Source organism: Eretmochelys imbricata, chromosome 1 (genome assembly GCF_965152235.1).
Source record: "Eretmochelys imbricata isolate rEreImb1 chromosome 1, rEreImb1.hap1, whole genome shotgun sequence".
Lineage (NCBI taxonomy): Eukaryota > Metazoa > Chordata > Testudines > Cheloniidae > Eretmochelys > Eretmochelys imbricata.
The window spans coordinates 289682412-289704124 of NC_135572.1; the positions used below are offsets into that span (position 1 = coordinate 289682412).

At 41.5% G+C, this 21713-nt stretch overlaps 1 protein-coding gene across 3 annotated transcripts in view; it reads right to left on the minus strand.

Annotated features, from left to right (window-relative positions):
• Positions 1–21713, minus strand: part of ZDHHC17 (zDHHC palmitoyltransferase 17) — a 128925-nt gene that overhangs the window by 29790 nt on the left and 77422 nt on the right. For all 3 annotated transcript variants that reach the window (XR_013347832.1, XM_077832699.1, XM_077832706.1), the window contains one exon: positions 14978–15080. Coding sequence is in view for 2 of the 3 variants with exons in the window: in XM_077832699.1 (XP_077688825.1) it covers positions 14978–15080 (103 nt within the window). In the remaining variant the exon portion in view is untranslated. The remainder of the gene's footprint in view (positions 1–14977; positions 15081–21713) is intronic.

Here is a 21713-nt window from a genome sequence, read left to right on the forward strand (position 1 = left end):
TTTATGTGAGGAATTTTATGGAAAACTCTGAGAATCAAGCCCACAGTATTTAAACAACTGTTTGCTGAAATGAAACATATTTCATTAATTCTGTATGTCTTGTACCCTATCGTACTCTAAACAAACTTCCTTGCTCTGATTCGGTTCTCTGAAGGAAGACACTCATTGTAGATTTGAACTGTAACTGAAAATGTTTGATAAGCTAATTTTAATTTTAATATTGTGCTCTTCACAGTAGCCTCTTAGCATTTTAGCTCACTATAAAGACTAATTAAACTTGAATAGAACAAGCTCTTTTTAGTAAATGTATAACTCGCATACCTCCATGTACACCATAACTTACTATATGCCCCACTGCATTTGATCTCTACTGATTAAAAGTTGAGTTTAATCTTTTTTTTACTAACTCAGTTTCTTGCTAAGTGCATTTTTTGAAATTAGCTCTTGCCAAAAATAAGTTCACTTTATTTATATTGCTTTAAGGGTTTACATTTTCTCTAAAATACTTACTATTTTCACTGATATTTGTGTCATAACAATAAAAAAGCAGAACAACTGAAACATCTTCTATTTAAAATCCCTTAAACAGACATCTGCTATGAACAATAAGGTACAACTGAAAAAAATTACGATTCATTCCAAATTACTAAATGTCACGTCTAGACTGCTAAAAAGAAATACGACAATTTATTTTCTGTCCAGTAAAATTGCTTTATAACCTTCAGTTTGTGGCCTTACTTTTAATCCACTGTATTAAATCTACTGTATAAAATTTGGACAATATGTTCCTGTGACCAAAACACTGCTCATGCACCTGGGTCCCACAAGCAGTAACTCAGAGATATTTTTTTTCTGCATGTTCCTCTCACCCTGTGTACCCTTCACTCACACAGATTATATGGACAGAGTCTAAGGATATGTCTATACTACAAAATTATGTCAATCTAAGTTATGGCGACGTATAGCCACCACAGTAATTAAATCGCTTGGGCATGTCCTCACTACGCTACTTGGGTTGTGGTGTGCATTCTCACCAGGAGCACTTGCACCAATTTATCTGACAAGTGTTTGACATTGTGGGACGGCTTTTGAAAGGCAGCAACAGTCAACGTAAGCAATGCAGTATCTACACTGACACTGCATCGACCTAACTACATCAACACTGACTCTATGCCTCTTGTGGAAGTGGAGTTATTAAGTCAGTGTAGTGGGCAAGTTACATCGGTGGGAGTGACATTTTAGTGTAGACACTTACAGAATTAGGTGGATGTAAGTTGCCTTACATCAACCTAACTCTGTAGTGTAGACCAGGCCTAAGAGTCCTAAGATAAAATGGCAAAGTTCAACCCCTCCCTTGCTATCCTTTATTAGGAGGACTCCATAAGATAAGTGCAGCGTTGATAGGGAAACTATCCTCGTGAAGACAGAAAATAGGCCATATGCGTACTGCAACTGAAAGGAAGGCTGAATGGGGCAGTAGGATTATGGATGAATGATAAGGGGATGGGAGTAGGTCAAATCTCAGCAGAGAATTTTGGGAAAATGAAAACAGGGAGCAAAAAAGTGAGGTGAACAAAGAAGAATCTGAGTGGGGGAAGGTTATGCTGACAGAGGCAATTCAGAAGCCTCCTGGGGAAAAGGGCAGGCACACTCTGGACATTAGAGTAATTTACTTCAAGGAAGACCTATGGCAATTTACAGGACTTTTACGGACACCTGCAGTGTATGTGGAAAAATACATGACACTTTGAAACATCTACAGTATAGGTGACATTCTACCTGGAGGCAAAGCACTGATGGCTGGAGCGGGATGAAATTTTTTGGATGAAGAGTTTATTTATCAGAAAATGCAGTTTCAGGTCTACAAACTATTTGTGAATTCATGTCAAGTTCATGGACTAATTTTGATGGAACCAAAAGAGTCAAAATGCTTTGTTAATATCAAAATGAAAATTTTGTTTGGACTTTTAGACAGACATTTTCACAACAGCAAGCAAAGGATTCACAAAGATGGTGTCTTTCCCCCCATAAAAGAGTTAGCCCAGTGGTTAACATGCTCTTCTGGGAGGCAGGGAGACTCAGGTTCAAGTCCACACACTAACTGAAACTGATGAGGAAAAGGGATTTAAACTTGGGATTCCCACATCACTGGAGACTGCCCTAGCCACTGTGCTAAGGGATATTGTGAGATGGGGCTTTTTCACTCTCCCCTCTGGAAGCTGTTTTCTTTTCTTTTCTTTAAAGGAGCTTATAACGGAGGCCCCACCCACCTCTTCCCTGCTGCCACTTTTGTTTGCTTGCTTTCGTCAAAATGCCTGAAAGTCTAAACGAAATTTTTCAGGTTAAAACTAAACATTTCCTTTTGACATTACCAGAAAGTTTTGTGTTGAAATTTTTCATTTTGGTAACATTAAAACATTGTGATTAACCCTTTGTTTTTTTTTATTTGTTTTGTTTTTAATTTCTACGCACTGAAAAATTTAAACAACTGTTTTTGGATCAAGCTGAAACTATTTTATTTATTTTTCAAAACTCCCAATGAACTCAAAACTCTGTTATCTGCCCAGCAAAAGTTGTGGCCTCACTTTTCAGCCCTAATATTTTCCTTACTCAGACCCAAGTAAAGAGAAGTACACAGCTGTAGGGGTGGCTGCAAAGCTGAAGCATAATGTTGGCAGCAACTGCCCCTCTGCAGATTTCCCACTCGGCAACTTTCTATGCAGTAAAGGGTTCCAGAAATATTTAGGTCTTAACCCTAAAGCAAAATACTAAAATGAACTTAACCAAGACACTTCCCGGTTTTCACTGTGTGAAACAAAGTGCAAAAATCCATGACCCATTTATTACCTTACTACAAAGTAACACCTTTCACTGTAATTATCAGAGCAGTCTGAACAATTATTATTGTCCCATTTAAGTGACAGAATACATAAATGGTGATGTGAATATTTGATTAGCTAAGTTCGATCCAAAACTGCAACCTATTTAGTGGCTTCAATTACACACAAATTGCTGTTAATTTACAACTACATATCAAGCAAAATATTGGTTGGAACCAGAGCTGTACATTGAAGGAGGGGGCTAGAGGGGGGAGAGAAAGAGAGAGTGTGTGTATGTAAGTGTATGTATATAAACACCGACATATCAGGACACTCCCCCAGAGCATTCTGAAGAAATCCAATTACTCAACAGGTCTCAAATCTACACTTCCATAACTAGTAGCCTCTTTGTCTTTCTGAAAGTAAGTCTTCCTTTGTTCTTTTCTTGGATTTGTCTCTATAATTTTGACTGTATGTATGTGTGATTACTTCATTTAGTAAAGTTTTATTTAAAAAAACTATGATCGTCTTATCTGTTCAGCTATCAGCATTAACTGGCCAACTAGTAGAAATTTAGGGAGGGAATTTCAAAAGCATCTAAGGGAGCTAGAGGTCTAATTCCCATTGAATGTGAATGAAAGTTTATGCCTAACTCCCTTATCTGCTTCTCAAAATCCGACATTCAACCATTATAACATGAGGGGATATCAAAGGTGAAGAAAGGCATAAAAATGATATAATGTAGTCAGTTTTTAATTGGACTAGTGATTGCCATTGATTTGTTTTTTTGACTTGCGAGTAAAAATTATACTAGAAAGGCAGATCTGCTGTATAAACAAAAGGGTTTTCAAGCAGCATTTCTTGAAATAGACTTAATATTGTTCCTAATTCTTTCAGATTGGTGAAGCAAGACTAACTGCTTAGTAGGGTGCACACATGAAGTGTAAGATCAATATATGGTGGAAAATGAAACTCATCTGTTGTTTGGAAGCCAGATAGCATCATGTTCAATTTTTGGCAAATAAGCGCCAAAATGCAGAATCCTTAGACACTAAACCATCTCAGATTTGTTTCCCTCTCCTTACAGGTTTCCTTTTGGTTTTTCTTTAGTTGTTTACTTGTTAGATCTTTACTTGGGAATTACATGCCGAGTAAGAACATTCACTGGCAAATAAACATAGTAAATACAAGAAACTAGATAGTATTATAGGTTTCAGAGTAGCAGCCGTGTTAGTCTGTATTCACAAAAAGAAAAGGAGTAATAGTGGCACCTTAGAGACAAACCAATCTATTTGAGCTCACTTCATCAGATGTATTCCACTGAATGCATCCGATGGAGTGAGCTGTAGCTCACAAAAGCTTATGCTCAAATAAATTGGTTAGTCTCTAAGGTGCCACTCCTTTTCTTTTTTAGCTAGTATTATATTGATTTTTAAAAAGTTAAAGTTGTAGATCATTAAGAGTCATTTTGACATTTAAAGGTAAGTGCCCCATAAGCCTTTGCAACAACCTCATTGTATTCAAAAGTGACATTGTGAAAACTAAGTTACTATTAGTATTTTTTCATTAGGGATGAGTGTTTTGTGACAACCTAGTTGAGAGACTGAATTCTGTGAGCTGTCATAATTTAATTGATAATTTTAAGTTAGAAGTCTTTGTAATAAGATGCCAAATTCATTCTAGTTCTTCTGGCAAATTGCCCTACAGCTTTATTGAAAAAAAGAAATTACATGCCTGCTTTATTTTTGTAGCATAAGACAGAGAACTGTGGTCAGAGTAAGAATCTTTATATTTTTACAGCTTTACATGATTACTTAGAGCAGAGCACAATATTTCTTTATTCTCTGTAGTGTCGGTAAAGTGATATCTGATGAAATTCCTCGTTGTGGCAGTTTTCATTAAATGAATCTGGCAAGTCATTTTACTCAAACACACTTCCAAAAGGATTCATTACACATCAAGTTGCTTTATGGGGACTTTCAAAGCAATAATATTAAGTAAAAATAATACTTTGCATTTCATATTGCCTTCTATCTAATGATCTCAAGATCTGTTTAGTTTTCATGATCTGTTCTACTTTAAATTTATGTTCATTTCTGAAAGTGTTATAAAGTAACATTTAACAGTCCAGATATGTTTTATAATAAGCACTCTTATTTATATAGATAACAATTCAGTATACACAATTCAACGTCCAGTTAAGGTAATACAACTTTCTACTTCAGAAGCCAGTGAGTTAAGAAACTGAATATCATGACAAATATTTAAAAACTTTAAGGTTAACAGCTGATTTTCTGCAATTCCAGGGTAGTCACGTGAAAAGTGAAGCAACTTAGCTAAATCACAAGGTTTCACACATTAGGCTTTCTGTTGTATCTTAAACTGATTTGTTTGTTACAATCCCTGTCTGACGTGGCTCTAAGTGGTGGGAGTGATCACACAATGCAAACAAAATCTATGTTTATTTCTGTGGAAATGAACTGAAATAATTTAAAAGTAATTTACCTGAAAGTACATTATTATAGTAATATGTGATACAGCGGGTCCCCAGTATACGTCGGGGTTGTGTTCTTGAGAAGGGTGACGGATACCGAAATGACATATACCGGGGACCTGCTGGTAGAACAGTGGTAGAGGCAGAATGGGACACTCGGGTGAGAGCCGGAGGGGTAGGAGTGATCTGGCCAGGGGCTCCCGGAAAAATGGGGGGGAGGCGTAAAAATGCACCCCCACACCACCACCTGCTCTGCCCCCCCCCACCCCCCAGTGCTCGAGGCTTGCCCAACTCTGCCTGGCACTCCTACTGGGAAGGGAGCGGGGTCTGGGCACCGGGGCTTGCCCCGCTCCGCGCTCCAGCCAGACCCCACTCCGCGGCTGGAGCGCCGGAGCTAGGCAAGCCCCGGTGCCCAGACCCCGCTCCTCAGCTGGAGTGCTGGGCGGGCGGTGTGGGGCAAGCGCTGAAGCGGGAGCAGAGCCAGAACTGGGGAGGGGTGGGCCTGGATGTTAAGTAGGTGGACTGCAGCCCACCCATGACTACACATAGCTGTCGCTCATCAATAGGGGAACGTGTTCCAATTTACATCAGTCCCAATCCACATCAGTCCCAATCCGCACATCCGTCGTTTACAACTTACTGCAAATGATGGATATGCGGCTCGGGATGGACGTGAATTGGAACACGTTCCCCTATTGATGAGTGATGGATATACAAAACAACAGCTAAGAGGGAGACATATACCCCCCAGCAGTAATTGAAAATGGCTCCATGTGTTCCAGTGTGTCTTTTTTGTGTTTACAAGTGGAATTTCACCCCATATCTGTCGTAAAAATACAGGATATACAGTAGTGTATGAATAATAAAGCTGTTTATGCAATCTCTTCTCAAATACAGCTGAGTAAGATATTTGCAAATAATCCCTAACAAATATCAAAATGCTCTTTTATAGGAATAATTTTCCAGGATATCTGCATTTCATAAACTAAACTGTTCATAGTATCATTTTTCTCTGTATAGCCACAGCATGCAACTGATTTTAGATATTTTCTAGCCTCTCTTTTATACAATGCAAGATTTATAACTTAAAGCAGCTTACAGAATGTGAGCCAAGTTAATTCCAGGCCAAAAGAAGTTTGTAGTTAAATTTCTCCACTGATATGAAAAGGCATTCCCGTTTGTGTATTTTAACTTGACAAGGAAAGGGACCTGAAATTTCTCTTTAAATTGATAAGTTTTGCAGGGGAAAGGGGAACAAAGATACTATGTGCAGCATATCATTTCATAGAGGTGTTTTTTTTAGTAATGGTGCTGAATGCAAGACAGTTCATCATGATTTTCAGATACAAATCAAAGAGCCTTCTATAACTTTATAGAATGTGCATTGTGCTTAAAATTTTAGTGTGTAGCCTTCATTCTTTTCCATATTGTATCTGGAAATGAGAGTCATCAAATTGCATAAAGCAACATTATCCAGCTGATGTGCATTCATTTGCTTTAAAGAGGATTTAATCGACACGTCTGCTTCCGTTTTCATAACATAGCCACATAATACTACAGCCAGTTATTTAGTACAATCATCAGAAAAAACAGACCTAAAATTCTCTTTCCCTTGGTTTGCACAAACATTTTCTATTTGGTTCAGGACTGCTTCTGTTACATAAATCATCCATTGCGGATTCTCAGCATGTGTTCTGAGGTAAAATAATTTGCCCCGAACATTCTAATATCCAGCATTCATTCTTCTCACTACTTTTTATACTAGATGTTTAATTTCTACACTTATAGATGAGGAGGTTACTTATCTGTAATCGGAGGTTCTTTGAGATGCGTGGTCTTTATCTGTATTCTACTGAGGGTTTATGGATATGCACCATGCATCCTGAGCCAGAGATTTTTCTTGTAATAGTGTTCATTGATCCACACATGCACCTGTGGCTCACCTCACGGGTGCATATCAAGGTGATAAAAGCTGGGGAAGACTGACCGCGTCTCCAGTTCCTTCTCTACCGCAAATCCAACAGATCCACAGCAAAGGGAAGGAGTGTGGGAAGTGGAATACAGATAGGGACCACACATGTCGAAGAACCTCCAGCTACAGGTAAGTAACCTCCTCTTCTTCTTCGAGTGATGACCCCATTGTATTCCACTGAGGGTGATTAACAAGCAGTATCTAAGCCAGAAGAGGGTGCAAGGACGAGAACAGTTGAGCGTAGGACACCGTGCTTAATGAGGCATCTGTCGCAGAGTTCTGCACCAAGGCATAATGTATGGCAAAGGTATGCACTGAACTCCATGTGTCCACTCTACATATATTCTGAGGCAGCACATCATGGAGGATGGCTGTGGTTGAAACAGTAGAGGCAGTATTGATCTTGCTTGCTGACCTAGAAGGAACGTGGGCAGGAGGAGCAGATTTTTAAAGCCTGGATTTTTGGCATAGTCCAGTACCCGCACGTGGGTACTGCAGTGGCAGTATTCACGGGGATCCACAATAGGGCCAGCACAATGGATCCGGAGGGTGCTGAGGAGGGCCTTATGGCACAGGAAACCAGTGGCTCTGCAGCAGCTGGAGTGGAGGATACTGCCACAATGTAGAAAGCCTCCGTTGGTACTCGTAGTGGCAGGAAAAGATGGATGCCCCCTGACTTTCATTCAAGTCCTCCAAGCACGAAAACTCAGCCCTGGTCTACACTAGGACTTTAGGTCGAATTTAGCAGCATTAAATCGATGTAAACCTGCCCCTGTCCACACGATGAAGCCCTTTATTTTGACTTAAAGGGCTCTTAAAATCGATTTCCTTACTCCACCCCTGACAAGTGGATTAGCGCTTAAATCGGCCTTGCCAGCTCGATTTTGGAGTACTGTGGACACAATTCGACGGTATTGGCCTCCGGGAGCTATCCCAGAGCTCCATTGTGACCATTCTGGACAGCACACTCAACTAAGATGCACTGGCCAGGTAGACAGAAAAAGAACCGCGAACTTTTGAATCTCATTTCCTGTTTGGCCAGTGTGGCAAGCTGCAGGTGACCATGATGGAGTCCCAGAATCGCAAAAGAGCTCCAGCATGGACCGAACGGGAGGTACGGGATCTGATCGCTGTATGGGGAGAGGAATCCATGCTATCAGAACTCCGTTCCAGTTTTCGAAATGCCAAAACCTTTGTCAAAATCTCCCACGGCATGAAGGACAGAGGCCATAACAGGGACCCGAAGCAGTGCCGCGTGAAACTGAAGGAGCTGAGGCAAGCCTACCAGAAAACCAGAGAGGCGAATGGCTGCTCCAGGTCAGAGCCCCAAACATGCCACTTCTATGATGAGCTGCATGCCATTTTAGGGGGTTCAGCCACCACTACCCCAGCAGTGTTGTTTGACTCCTTCAATGGAGATGGAGGCAATACGGAAGCAGGTTTTGGGGACGAAGAAGATGATGATGATGAGGTTGTAGATAGCTCACAGCAAGCAAGCGGAGAAACCGGTTTTCCCGACAGCCAGGAACTGTTTCTCACCCTGGACCTGGAGCCAGTACCACCCGAACCCACTCGGGCCTGCCTCCTGGACCCAGCAGGTGGAGAAGGGACCTCCGGTGAGTGTACCTTTTAAAATACTACACATGGTTTAAAAGCAAGCATGTGAAAGGATTAATTTGCCCTGGCATTCGCGGCTCTCCTGGATGTACTCCCAAAGCCTTTGCAAAAGGTTTCTGGGGAGGGCAGCCTTATTGCGTCCTTCATGGTAGGACACTTTACCATTCCAGGCCAGTAACACGTACTCGGGAATCATTGTACAACAAAGCATTGCAGTGTATGTTTGCTGGCGTTCAAAATCTGTTCTTTATCTGTGTTATCCTCAGGAGAGTGAGATATAATTAATGGTCACCTGGTTGAAATAGAGTGCTTTTCTTCAGGGGACACTCAGAGGAGCCCATTCCTGCTGGGCTGTTTGCCTGTGGCTAAACAGAAATGTTCCCCGCTGTTAGCCACGGGGAGGGGGAAGGGTTGAGGGGGTAGCCACGCGGTGGGGGGAGGCAAAATGCGACCTTGTAACGAAAGCACACGTGCTATGTATGTAATGTTAACAGCAAGGTTTACCCTGAAAGAGTGTAGCCACTGTTTTATAAAATGTGCCTTTTTAAATACCGCTGTCCCTTTTTTTTTCTCCACCAGCTGCATGTGTTTCAATTATCACAGGATCTTCTCCTTCCCAGAGGCTAGTGAAGATTAGAAAGAAAAAAAAACGCACTCGAGATGAAATGTTCTCCGAGCTCATGCTGTCCTCCCACAGAGCACAGACGAATGCGTGGAGGCAAATAATGTCAGAGTGCAGGAAAGCACAAAATGACCGGGAGGAGAGGTGGCGGGCTGAAGAGAGTAAGTGGCGGGCTGAAGACAGGGCTGAAGCTCAAATGTGGCGGCAGCGTGATGAGAGGAGGCAGGATTCAACGCTGAGGCTGCTGGAGGACCAAACCAGTATGCTCCAGTGTATGGTTGAGCTGCAGCAAAGGCAGCTGGAGCACAGACTGCCACTACAGCCCCTGTGTAACCAACCGCCCTCCTCCCCAAGTTCCATAGCCTCCACACCCAGACGCCCAAGAACGCGGTGGGGGGGGCCATCAGCCAACCAGCCACTCCGCCACAGAGGATTGCCCAAAAAAAAGAAGGCTGGCATTCAATAAATTTTAAAGTTGTAAACTTTTAAAGTGCTGTGTGGCATTTTCCTTCCCTCCTCCACCACCCTTCCTGGGCTACCTTGGTAGTCATCCCCCTATTTGTGTGATGAATGAATAAAGACTGCAGGAATGTGAAGCAACAATGACTTTATTGCCTCTGCAAGCGGTGATCGAAGGGAGGAGGGGAGGGTGGTTAGCTTACAGGGAAGTAGAGTGAACCAAGGGGCGGGGGGTTTCATCAAGGAGAAACAAAGAGAACTTTCACACCGTAGCCTGGCCAGTCATGAAACTGGTTTTCAAAGCTTCTCTGATGCGTACCGCGCCCTCCTGTGCTCTTCTAACCGCCCTGGTGTCTGGCTGCGCGTAACCAGCAGCCAGGCGATTTGCCTCAACCTCCCACCCCACCATAAATGTCTCCCCCTTACTCTCACAGATATTGTGGAGCACACAGCAAGCAGTAATAACAATGGGAATACTGGTTTCGCTGAGGTCTAAGCGAGTCAGTAAACTGCGCCAGCGCGCCTTTAAACGTCCAAATGCACATTCTACCACCATTCTGCACTTGCTCAGCCTGTAGTTGAACAGCTCCTGACTACTGTCCAGGCTGCCTGTGTACGGCTTCATGAGCCATGGCATTAAGGGGTAGGCTGGGTCCCCAAGGATACATATCGGCATTTCAACATCCCCAACAGTTATTTTCTGGGTCTGGGAATAAAGTCCCTTCTTGCAGCTTTTGAAACAGACCAGAGTTCCTGAAGATGCGAGCGTCATATACCTTTCCTGGCCATCCCACGTTGATGTTGGTGAAACGTCCCTTGTGATCCACCAGAGCTTGCAGCACTATTGAAAAGTACCCCTTGCGGTTTATGTACTCGGCAGCTTGGTGCTCCGGTGCCAAGATAGGGATATGGGTTCCGTCTATGGCCCCACCACAGTTAGGGAATCCCATTGCAGCAAAGCCATCCACTAGGACCTGCACATTTCCCAGGGTCACTACCCTTGATATCAGCAGATCTTTGATTGCATGGGCTACTTGCATCACAGCAGCCCCCACAGTAGATTTGCCCACTCCAAATTGATTCCCAACTGACCGGTAGCTGTCTGGCATTGCAAGCTTCCACAGGGCTATCGCCACTCGCTTCTCAACTGTGAGGGCTGCTCTCATCTTGGTATTCATGCGCCTCAGGGCAGGGGAAAGCAAGTCACAAAGTTCCATGAAAGTGCCCTTACGCATGCGAAAGTTTCGCAGCCACTGGGAATCGTCCCAGACCTGCAACATTATGCGGTCCCACCAGTCTGTGCTTGTTTCCCAAGCCCAGAATTGGCGTTCCACAGCATGAACCTGCCCCATTAGCACCATGATGCATGCATTGGCAGGGCCCATGCTTTCAGAGAAATCTGTGTCCATGCCCTGATCACTCACATGACCGTGCTGACGTTGCCTCCTCGCTCGGTATCGCTTTGCCAAGTTCTGGTGCTGCATATACTTCTAGATAATGCGTGTGGTGTTTAATGTGCTCCTAATTGCCAAAGTGAGCTGAGCGGCCTCCATGCTTGCCTTGGTATGGCGTCCGCATAGAAAAAAGGCGCGGAACGATTGTCTGCCGTTGCTCTGACGGAGGGAGGGGCGACTGACGACACGGCTTACAGGGTTGGCTTCAGGGAACTAAAATCAACAAAGGGGGTGGCTTTACATCAAGGAGTATTTCAGGCAGGACTTCATGAAGGGTTCCAATAAGAAATGGTGCACCTAAGTTATTGTTCTTATTGGAACAAGGAGGTTAGCCTGGCCTCTGATTGATACATGGCTAGATTTACCTCACTGCACCCTCTTTGTGAGTGACTGCAGTGTGACCTAGAGGAATGAGTCCCCTAGATGGGGGAGGAGGCAAATGAATACAAAACAAATCTGGTCTATTTCTTGTTTTGATCCACTCCATCTATCTTTTACATCTTTGGCTGGCAGCAGACAGTGCAGAAGGACTGCTAGCCATCCTCATCTTTTGCCTGCCCGGCAGAAGATGGTACAATACGACTGCTAGCAATCCGTATCGCCTGCCTGCTCACCATAAGACGGTTCAATAGGACTGACTGCAGGACTAAAGAGAATGACCTGGTCAAGTCACTCCAAATTTAGTCCCTGCGCCCATGTCTGCCCAGGTGCTCCCAGCCGACGTGGCCAGGAGCACCTCGGACACGACGAGGATGGCTACCAGTCGTACTGCACCGTCTGCTGCCAGAAGGCAATGGGTTGCTGCTACTGTGTAGCAATGCCATACTGCATCTGCCAGCACCCAGGAGACATACGGTGACGGTTACCTGAGCGGGCTCCATGCTTGCCGTGGTATGGCGTCTGCACAGGTAACTCAGGAAAAAAGGCGCGAAACGATTGTCTGCCCTTGCTTTCACAGAGGGAGGGAGGGAAGGGGGGCCTGACGATATGTACCCAGAACCACCCGCGACAATGTTTTAGCCCCATCAGGCATTGGGATCTCAACCCAGAATTCCAATAGGCAGCGGAGACTGCGGGAATTGTGGGATAGCTATCCACAGTGCAACGCTCCGGAAGTCGACTCTAGCCTCGGTACTGTGGAAGCACTCCGCCGAGTTAATGCACTTAGAGCATTTTCTGTGGGGACACACACACTCGAATATATAAAACCGATTTCTAAAAAACCGACTTCTATAAATTCGACCTTATTCCGTAGTGTAGACATACCCTCAGAGGCTGGTTCACTGGTGGAATCGGCAGAATTGTGCACACCGTCAGAGTGGGGGGTCGAGCAATGCCTCAAACATGGCATGTCTGGTGCCAGAGATAATATCTCCCTGGAAGTAGAGGGCCCCAGAAGGTGTGGAGACCTTGGCTCTCCAGGGCAAACCTGATTGGAGCTCTGGCACTTCTCCCAACCTCCCCGGAGTCAAGTCCCTGGAACTGGAGCAACAGTCTTACCCAGAGTGGATGATTCTCTGACCCTGAGGGATGCCGATGTGTGTGCTGGTTCCACTTGATACCAGTGGATCCATCAATATATGTGGCTTCTTTCTGTGTTTGTGTGCTTTAGGGCACTCCATCCCTATGACTGGAACTCATGGAAGGAGTCTCTCCCTTCTTAGGCTTAGAGGAAGACTTATAACCTTACCTCCTGACTAGGCCCTGGCGCAGGGACCACAATGGTGGCACTGTTGGTGCCTGCCTCAGACTTTGTAATTAGAGGTGCACTCCTGGCAACCTCAAACCAATATATTGGGGGGAGAGGGAGGTTGCTTGGCCAGGGTCCGAATGAGGTCTCATAGTGACTTCCACGAGGTGCTTCCATATCGGAGAGTCTGGCATTCTCAGGTATGACTTGGAAAGGGCTGGCAGATACTGCACCTGGATGAAATGTGGGCTTCTCCCAAGCAGTAGAGGAAGTATTGATCTTCCTTGCTAAAACTACCCCCAAAAAGGAGCCCCAATCCTGCTCCTAAAACTATCAAACTACTAAAGATTACTATAAAAACAATAAAAACGGTAAAATTATGAACTGTATATTTTTAAAGTATGTCACATGTAAGAGGACACTAATAGTTCCAACCCAGACGATGAGGCGGTGAGAAGGAACTGGAGACGCAGTCTGTCTGCCTTGCCCTTTATCACCTCGGACGAAACCATGAGGTGAGCCAAGGGCAGATGCACAGACCAACGGACACTAGTACTTAAAAAATCTCCAGCTCCGGATGTGTGGTTTAGATGTGTAAACCCTCAGTGGAATCCAGTAGGGACCATCAATCAAAGAAGAACTTAATGTTATATATCTTTGACTGATTATGTTAGACAACACTTTTTAAACAAGATTCTCAAAGATTTTAGGCACAGTGGCACTCAAACTTGTATGTTTACATCCTAAGAGACATGAAAGACCCAAAAAGAAAAACAAAATTTGCAACACTACTTTTTAACTTCAAAGTTGGGCTTAAATAGTATCTAGGAGTAACAGATCACTCTTTAAGCATGAAAAAGCAGTGGTAATCAAAGGTATATCAGTGACTGCAGTGATATTGGATTGTCAAGCCAATATCTTTCATAAGCATTACATTCACTTAAAAATACTTAAAACTAGGAACATTAAGTAAAAATTAAACAGGAGTTAATACAATGTGTTTGTTGATTCTTTGTTCAAATGATAAAATATTATTAAAATGTGTGATCCCAGAGAAAGTAGAACAGAAATTTAACTCGATTAATATGGTAAACTGAATTTTTGATGAAATCTGACTCAATTTCTACTTTCTTTCTGAACATGGCAAGTTTATGTCTAGGCAGATCTAGTTATATGTTCTGTCCAGTGGCTAATATTTATTAAGATGTGATGTTGTCAAATCCCAGCAATTCTAATTATTTTCGTAGAATATATTCTATTAAGTTTCATAAGCTGTTTGAAATATTTTATTTAACACATTTTTTAAGTCCATATAAAATGGAACTTGCAAACTACTTAGGAATAGCTAGTTATGGCTGCACTGCCAGTAAAAATGCCATAAGTGATAAATATGAGTGAACAGGGAAAATGAAGTTATCCATTTATCCTAGGAAAAGCATATATGCTACTGAAGTTTAAAGACTATAGGTCACGGTGAGTTCATGTAATTATAACCTTTTTGGCAACATATGGCCTTGACATGTCTATACAGCCACTTGCATTTCTCTGCTAAAGAAATGAAAAAAACACAGAGAAAGTTTGGATAGACATTTTTAAGGAAAAGGTTTGAGAAAAACATTGTTACTGGCATAAAGCAATAATGTAATTTTAAAGCAGTACAAAAATAACCATTAAGAGTTTTGATTACTATGGCATAGTAAAGTTCTATTTTAATAAAACCAATTAAGCATTAAGAATTTTAAACGGTTGTAGTTATTTTTAAAATTACTATTCATTCTTTACTTTTGAGGTCATATTTAGAACTCAGCACTGACGTCAAACATATACAAATCACTAAAATGAAAAAGGATATCATTCCAAAACCAGAAAAACCATGTCACATACATCCAGAATTTAGTTGCCAGGTATATTCCAAGAGGCAGTGCACTATGCATTGAGTGATCAAAGAATGATCTGTAAAACAACAGAAGTGATGTCATCACATAGTATGTTCTTTTATACATAATTTAAATTCAGTATCAGTACACATGAAAAACCTCCTTTTAATGTAATACATTAAATAACAATTAGATCTCCCAACACTGTTAGTAAAAGATTTTGCTTCTGGAGGTCCTCAGAGCCTGTAGAAGTCCCATTTTTCAAGATGCCCTGATGCAGAAGGATGGATGAGAGTCAGTTAATGTCACTCCTCAGATGGTCAAAGGGGTAACTATGGTGTAATATAAGACACAAGGGAAGCGGGGCTGATATGAATCTTTAATCAAACATAATGTTAATGTTTTATGCTATCCCTAGGTCAATACATAAACTCTTAAAAAAACAATTTTAAACCTAGTCTAAAATAAGATATTAATGGTTGGACTCAATCTGCATTGAGTTGGACTCAATTACCCCATTCTCCTCTATGTTCATAGACATCATATCATTTCCTATTAATAGATTCCAAGACCTGAAGAGACCACTGTGATCATTTAGTCTGACCTTGTACATAACAGAGGTCATAGAACTTTTCCTCACTGTTTAAAATGTATGCCTTATTTCCAGTCTGAAGTTCCAGCCACTGGATTGTGCTATATCTTTATCTGCTAGATGCAAGAGCTCATTATCAAATATTTTTCCCCATGTAGGTACTGATGGACTATGGCCAAGTCACCTCTTAATCTTCTCGCTGTTAAGCTAAATAGATAGAGCTCTTGGAGTCTACTACTACAAGGCATGTTTTCTAATCCTTTAATCATTCTCATGGCTACTCTCTCAACCCTCTCCAATATATCAACATCCTCCTTGAATTGTGGGCACCAGAACGGGACACAATATTCCAGCAAGGGTTCCACCAATGACAAATACAGAGGTAAAATAACCTCTGCTTCTACTTGAGATTCCTGTTTATGCATCCAAGGACTGTATTAGCCCTTTTGGCCAGAGAATCGCACTGTCAGCTCATGTTCAGCTGATTAACCACCACAACCCCCTAATTTTTTTTTCAGAGTCACTGCTTCCAAGGATAGAGTCCTCTATCATGCAAGTATGGCCTGTATTCTGTGTTTCTAGAGACATATATTTATCTTTATACATTTTATTTATATATTCATATTTAGACATATTAAAATATGTATTGTTTGCTTGTGTCCATCTTACCAATGACCTGTTCTCATTATTTACCACTCCTCCAATTTTTGTGTCACCTGCAAACTTTAACAGTGATGATTTTATGTTTTCGTCCCAGTCACCGATAAAAATGTTAAACAACATAAGGCCAAAAACTGATTCCCACGGGACCCCACTAGAAAACATACCCGCTCAATGATGATTCCCCATTTACAATTATATTTGGAGACTTATCAGTTAGCCACCTGAATCTTATAAATTATATGTGTAATCAGTGATCAGGCTCTTCACTTTTTACCACAGAAACATCAACAACAAAACAAAGAAAAGGCATTCAGTCTTCTGTGTAATCAACAAAAATCTTTGAATTGATTATTTTGAAGTTGCTCACACAAGTGTCATGTTGCCTTAATCAGTGACTCAAAATATTTTTAGTAGGATAACATGCTTAGATTATAATACAATACTTCATATGCCACTGACATTACACCATTTTAGAACTGTTGATGAAATGGAGAAGTCTTAACAAATGTTTACTCTAAAGCCACATGCTGACAACAGTTAGAAATCACTGCTAAAGTGCTCACTCAGCAATATTCACATTGCGGTTATTTTAATAGAGTTTGAAGTGAATTCCTAGCCAAGAGAATGGACAGAAGTTGTGAATTACATTTACACAAGAGATTCCAATGTCAGAGTGTTCAAGAAAACCATACAACACAAAATATATTTTTTAAAAAAGATCTAAAAAAGGAAATATATATGCCTTGTTTTCCTCAGTCTGTAGTTACAACAAAAATGCCTGTTTTCTCCTATCTCTTGCTTTTCTCTCATTAGAGCTTCAGACAGAGATTCTTCACAGAAACATTATCAGAAGGAAAACAGTAGAGTCAGTTTTCCATTTCATTTAATTCACTTATTTCTATGACAGGAAGCTAGTTCTTCAATTAAGCCAAAAAGAAATTTAAACACTGCATATAAGCCAGCTAATTCTCAAGAGCTGTCCTGAGTTCCAGCTAAGAATACCTATGAAAACATTTACCATTAAAAACATAATCTCAACGATACATATAAAATGATGGAGTCTAAATTAGCTGTTACCACTCAAGAAAGAGATCTCAGAGTCATTGTGAATAGTTCTCTGAAAACATCCTCTCAATGTGCAGCGGCAGTCAAAAAAGCTAACAGAATATTGGGAATCATTAAGAAAGGGATAGATAGTAAGACAGAAAATATCATATTGCCTCTATATAAATGCATGGAAGGCCCACATCTTGAATACTGCATGCAGATGTGGTTGCCCCATCTCAAAAAAGATACATCGGAATTGGAAAAGGTTCAGAAAAGGGCACAAAAATAATTAGGGGCATTAAACAGCTTCTATATGAGGAGAGATTAATAAGACTGGGACTTTTCAGCTTGGAAAAAGAGATGACTAAGGGGGGATATGACAGAGGTCTATAAAATCATGACTGGTGTGGAGAAAGTAAATAAGGAGGTGTTATTTACTCCTTCTCATACCACAAGAACTAGGGGTCACCAAATGAAATAAATATGCAGTAGGCTTAAAACAAATAAAAGGAAGTATTTCTTCACACAATGCACAGTCAACATTTGGAACTCTTTGCCAGAGAACATTGTGAAGGCCAAGACCATAACAGGGTTCAAAAAAGAACTAGATAAATTCATGGAGGATAGGTCCATCGATGGCTATTTGCCAGGATGGGCAGGAATGGTATCCCTAGCCTCTGTTTGCCAGAAGCTGGGAATGGGCGACGGGATAGATCATTTGATAATTACCTGTTCTGTTCATTCCCTCTGGGGCACCTGGCATTGGCCACTGTCAGATGACGGGATACTGGGCTAGATGGACCTTTGGTCTGACCCAGTGTGGCCATTCTTACGTTTTAATGAAAAAAATTGAGCCTACCTGTCACAGAATAGGTCAATCACTGGGAAGCGGGCCATTCAAGGACACACCTCAAGATTCCTCTCCACAACACTGAACAACTTAAACAACCTTCCCACATCCTGCCTTCCATCATACCTACATAAAATAGTCACCCTCATCCAATGTTCCCTCTAAATTTTTTTCCATCCACATGCAGAATGAATTTGGTTATGTGCACTATATTGAGGTAATGTGCAGATGTGCGCCACCAGTAGAAACAAAAAACCTAGATATAATATATATTTTTAAAAAGTTACTATGGGGATAATTACTCCAGCCAGGACAGGTTAGGCATTTTATAACTCACTATTCAAACAATTAAATTTAAGCATAAGAGAGAAATAAAAATTATGAAATGCACAGATCAGTCAAAAAACTAAAAAAGCACGCTTTGAAAACAGTATCAACAAGTAACACCACCACCACAAGTATGTGTTGGGAGATGAGAGACAGAGAGAGACACACACACACAGACTCTGTGTGAGTGTGTGAGAGAGAGAGAGAGAGAGAGGCTTGCCCCTTTAAATATGCTGCCCCTTTAAGTAGATTGACACTCACCAGGCTGAAGCCTGCTTGTTCAGACACAGCAGCAGCTACCAGCAAGCTCTCTCCGTCCCACTCCTGAGCCCTGTTGTGTCCTGTCCCCCAGCTCTGTGGAGATGGGGTACAGGACGGGGGGGACACCCTGACATCAGTGCCCCCCTCCTACTTCCCCACTCTGCGAAGCAAGCGGGAGGTTCCTGTGAGCAGCTGGCCAGGGGCTGCAACGCAGAGGCAGGAGCAGTGCGCTAGTGGCAGGAGGGGCACCTCAAGTGCGTGGCACTTGATAGATTGCTGAGCGGCCACGCAGCTTAGAGGGAACTTAGCCCTCATCTACATCACACATTTACACCAAGGGGATTCCCTGGTGGAGACACCCATCTTTAGAAGAATCTTGCTTTATGATTAAAAGGAAAAAGGAAAATTAGCTTTTAGTTTTTTTTCAAAAATTTACTTCTGGGGTGCTTTATAATAAGTTTGTAAACTGCTCTGAGGCTTTCCTCTTGAAATTAGCATGCTTCAATCAGAGTTCTGACACAGAAATAAAACAGACCCTAGACTGAGGAACACTATAACTCTCAAAGGCAACTTTGGAGCCAATCAGAAACTTACTGAAGTGGTAACTGTGAAAAGTAAAAACTACTTTTTCCATAAGTAATTATTATATGAATGCTAAATATATCTAGCACAGTACGTGTCCTACAAACTATCTACAGGGCAGACTGAAAGGGCTTCCAAACATCTTTCTTAGGAAAACAAGCTACACATGCATTTGCTAAACTTTCCTGAATACATACTTACAGATTGATCTGAGAGTTTGTTTTTAGGTTAAGAATTTAGAATGCTATGTAAGTTTATCTAGACACAGAGAAATCACCACCACAGGAATCAGATAAATATTCTAGCAGTAATATTATATTGTAGCCATCCAATAAAATATTCTTTCCTTAAAAAATAAACAAGGAAGCTAAATACAAAGAGGTTAATTTAATAATATTACAATTATAACGAATCAATAGAACTTAAGGACTTCAAATTTAAAGGTATTCCGTACCCAAAATTTACACTGAGAGTTTTCTGTTTTAATTTGGTAACCTGTTGTTTGCTCTGTGGTATTGAGACAAAATTGGTGTATAAAATCTGTATTTAACCTGAAAACTAACAAAATAATATAAGTCTAAAGAAAAAAAAACCCTTATAATTATTTGGATTAATTAATTCTAGTTGCAATTTCCCATCATTTTAAGTGCCTGTGAAACATATAGTATGGCAGCATTAATATTACAGAACACATTAACTTTTCTTCTTACAGTATAGAAGAACCACTGATAATTATATAAAAAGGCAAAGAAAAATGTAATAATAATAACAATAGTTTGGTATACACCTGGTTTTAACTTTAACCCAATCACCAATTCTCATACCCTTTCAACCTAACTCTTTCACATATCCACCAGCCTACTCCCGCAAGCTCACTCACCTGTTTACCAAGACATCCAGTAAGAACAATCCCAGCTTCTGTTCCACTATCTTGCTGTCTGACCACCACTTTATCACCAAAACATTTCTGTCAGCAGTTAATACCCACCCTCCAATGGCTAAGAGACTATTCTTCATTACCTCTCCTTTACCCAGAATGGGAGAAAGAAACTGGTACTACATCTTGGATTTACACAATTACGTTTCTCTTCCCGTCAACTGTTATCCATGCATTATCTTGCTTTTCTTCTCAGTTTGTCTCATATTCTCACTAGAAAGACAAGGTGAGTGAGGCAATATCTTTTATTAAGAGACAAGCTTGTCTCACCAACAGAAGTTGGTCCAATAAAAGATATTACCTAACTCACACTCTTGTCTCTCTAATATCTTGGGACCAACATGGCTACAGTAACACTGCAAACAACAACGGATCATATCCTTACTGTTATTTAAGTTTGTTTTTAAAAAGAGAGGTTACTTACCAGGAACTGCTGTTCTTTGAGAGTGTCGCCTCTGTGTATTCACACTTGTGGGATTGGCACCTCCAGTCCAAGATAGGGGAGTCTACCAATGTCACTGGGTCTTTGCTGACCCTGAAGCAGAACTGGAAATAATGGGTGTTGTCCTTGGTAATAATGAGATCTAGTTGGGACTTACTCCCCTTGTATAACAAATACTGCCAGATTTATACCTAAGACATTTGTGCTGCTGTACAAAAATTCTGTTTAAATAATCTGCCTGGACATAGTTTTTCTCTGGCAAAAAGTTTTGGTCTTGAGCAAAGGGAGAGAGTCTTGCAGGCTAGGCAACCAGCTTTCAACTCCAGAACCATGATGTGTAGACAACTCCTAGAGAGTCCACAAACCTTAAAAAGACTGAAAAACAAGGAGAACATGCCAGTCCACTATGTGGAAACAACACACTAAAGGTAAAGGAGGTGAGAAGAGAATCCCCTAATAAGCTTGTGCTACTTTCACCTTTTGCATTTTCTATGAACCAAGACATTAATGGGTCAGGTGTAAGTAGAATAAGAAGCAGTACCTTTGCTATCAGTCGTATGGAGGCACAGACATAGCCTGGATAGCAGTATCACCTAGTTACATTGTTACAAAACGTGTCTGTGGATCAAAGTCTAGAAACTTGTGAAATCAGGGACTTGTTGCCACTTATACCATATATCAAACCATTTCAGGCAAGTGGCTTATCAGAGTCAATCGTGCTGAAACCTCAACACCAGACTCAGTCAACCTAAATGGTTCCAAAGACCAGGTAGATTTTCGGGGAGGGCAAGCAGGATGGTTGCCCTGGATGCCAACTTTTGGAGGCACCTCATCACTACGCCTGATTTTTTTTTTCCTCCTCCTGAGCTTCTCAGGGGGCACCGAAAACATTTACTATCCTGAGAGGAAAAATATCTTGGGCCAGCCCTGCTGAGGACTAATGTCACTTGTACTGGTACTGGATCACTTCACTGAGAAGTTCACCAGAGTCCAGCATGCTGGACTCTA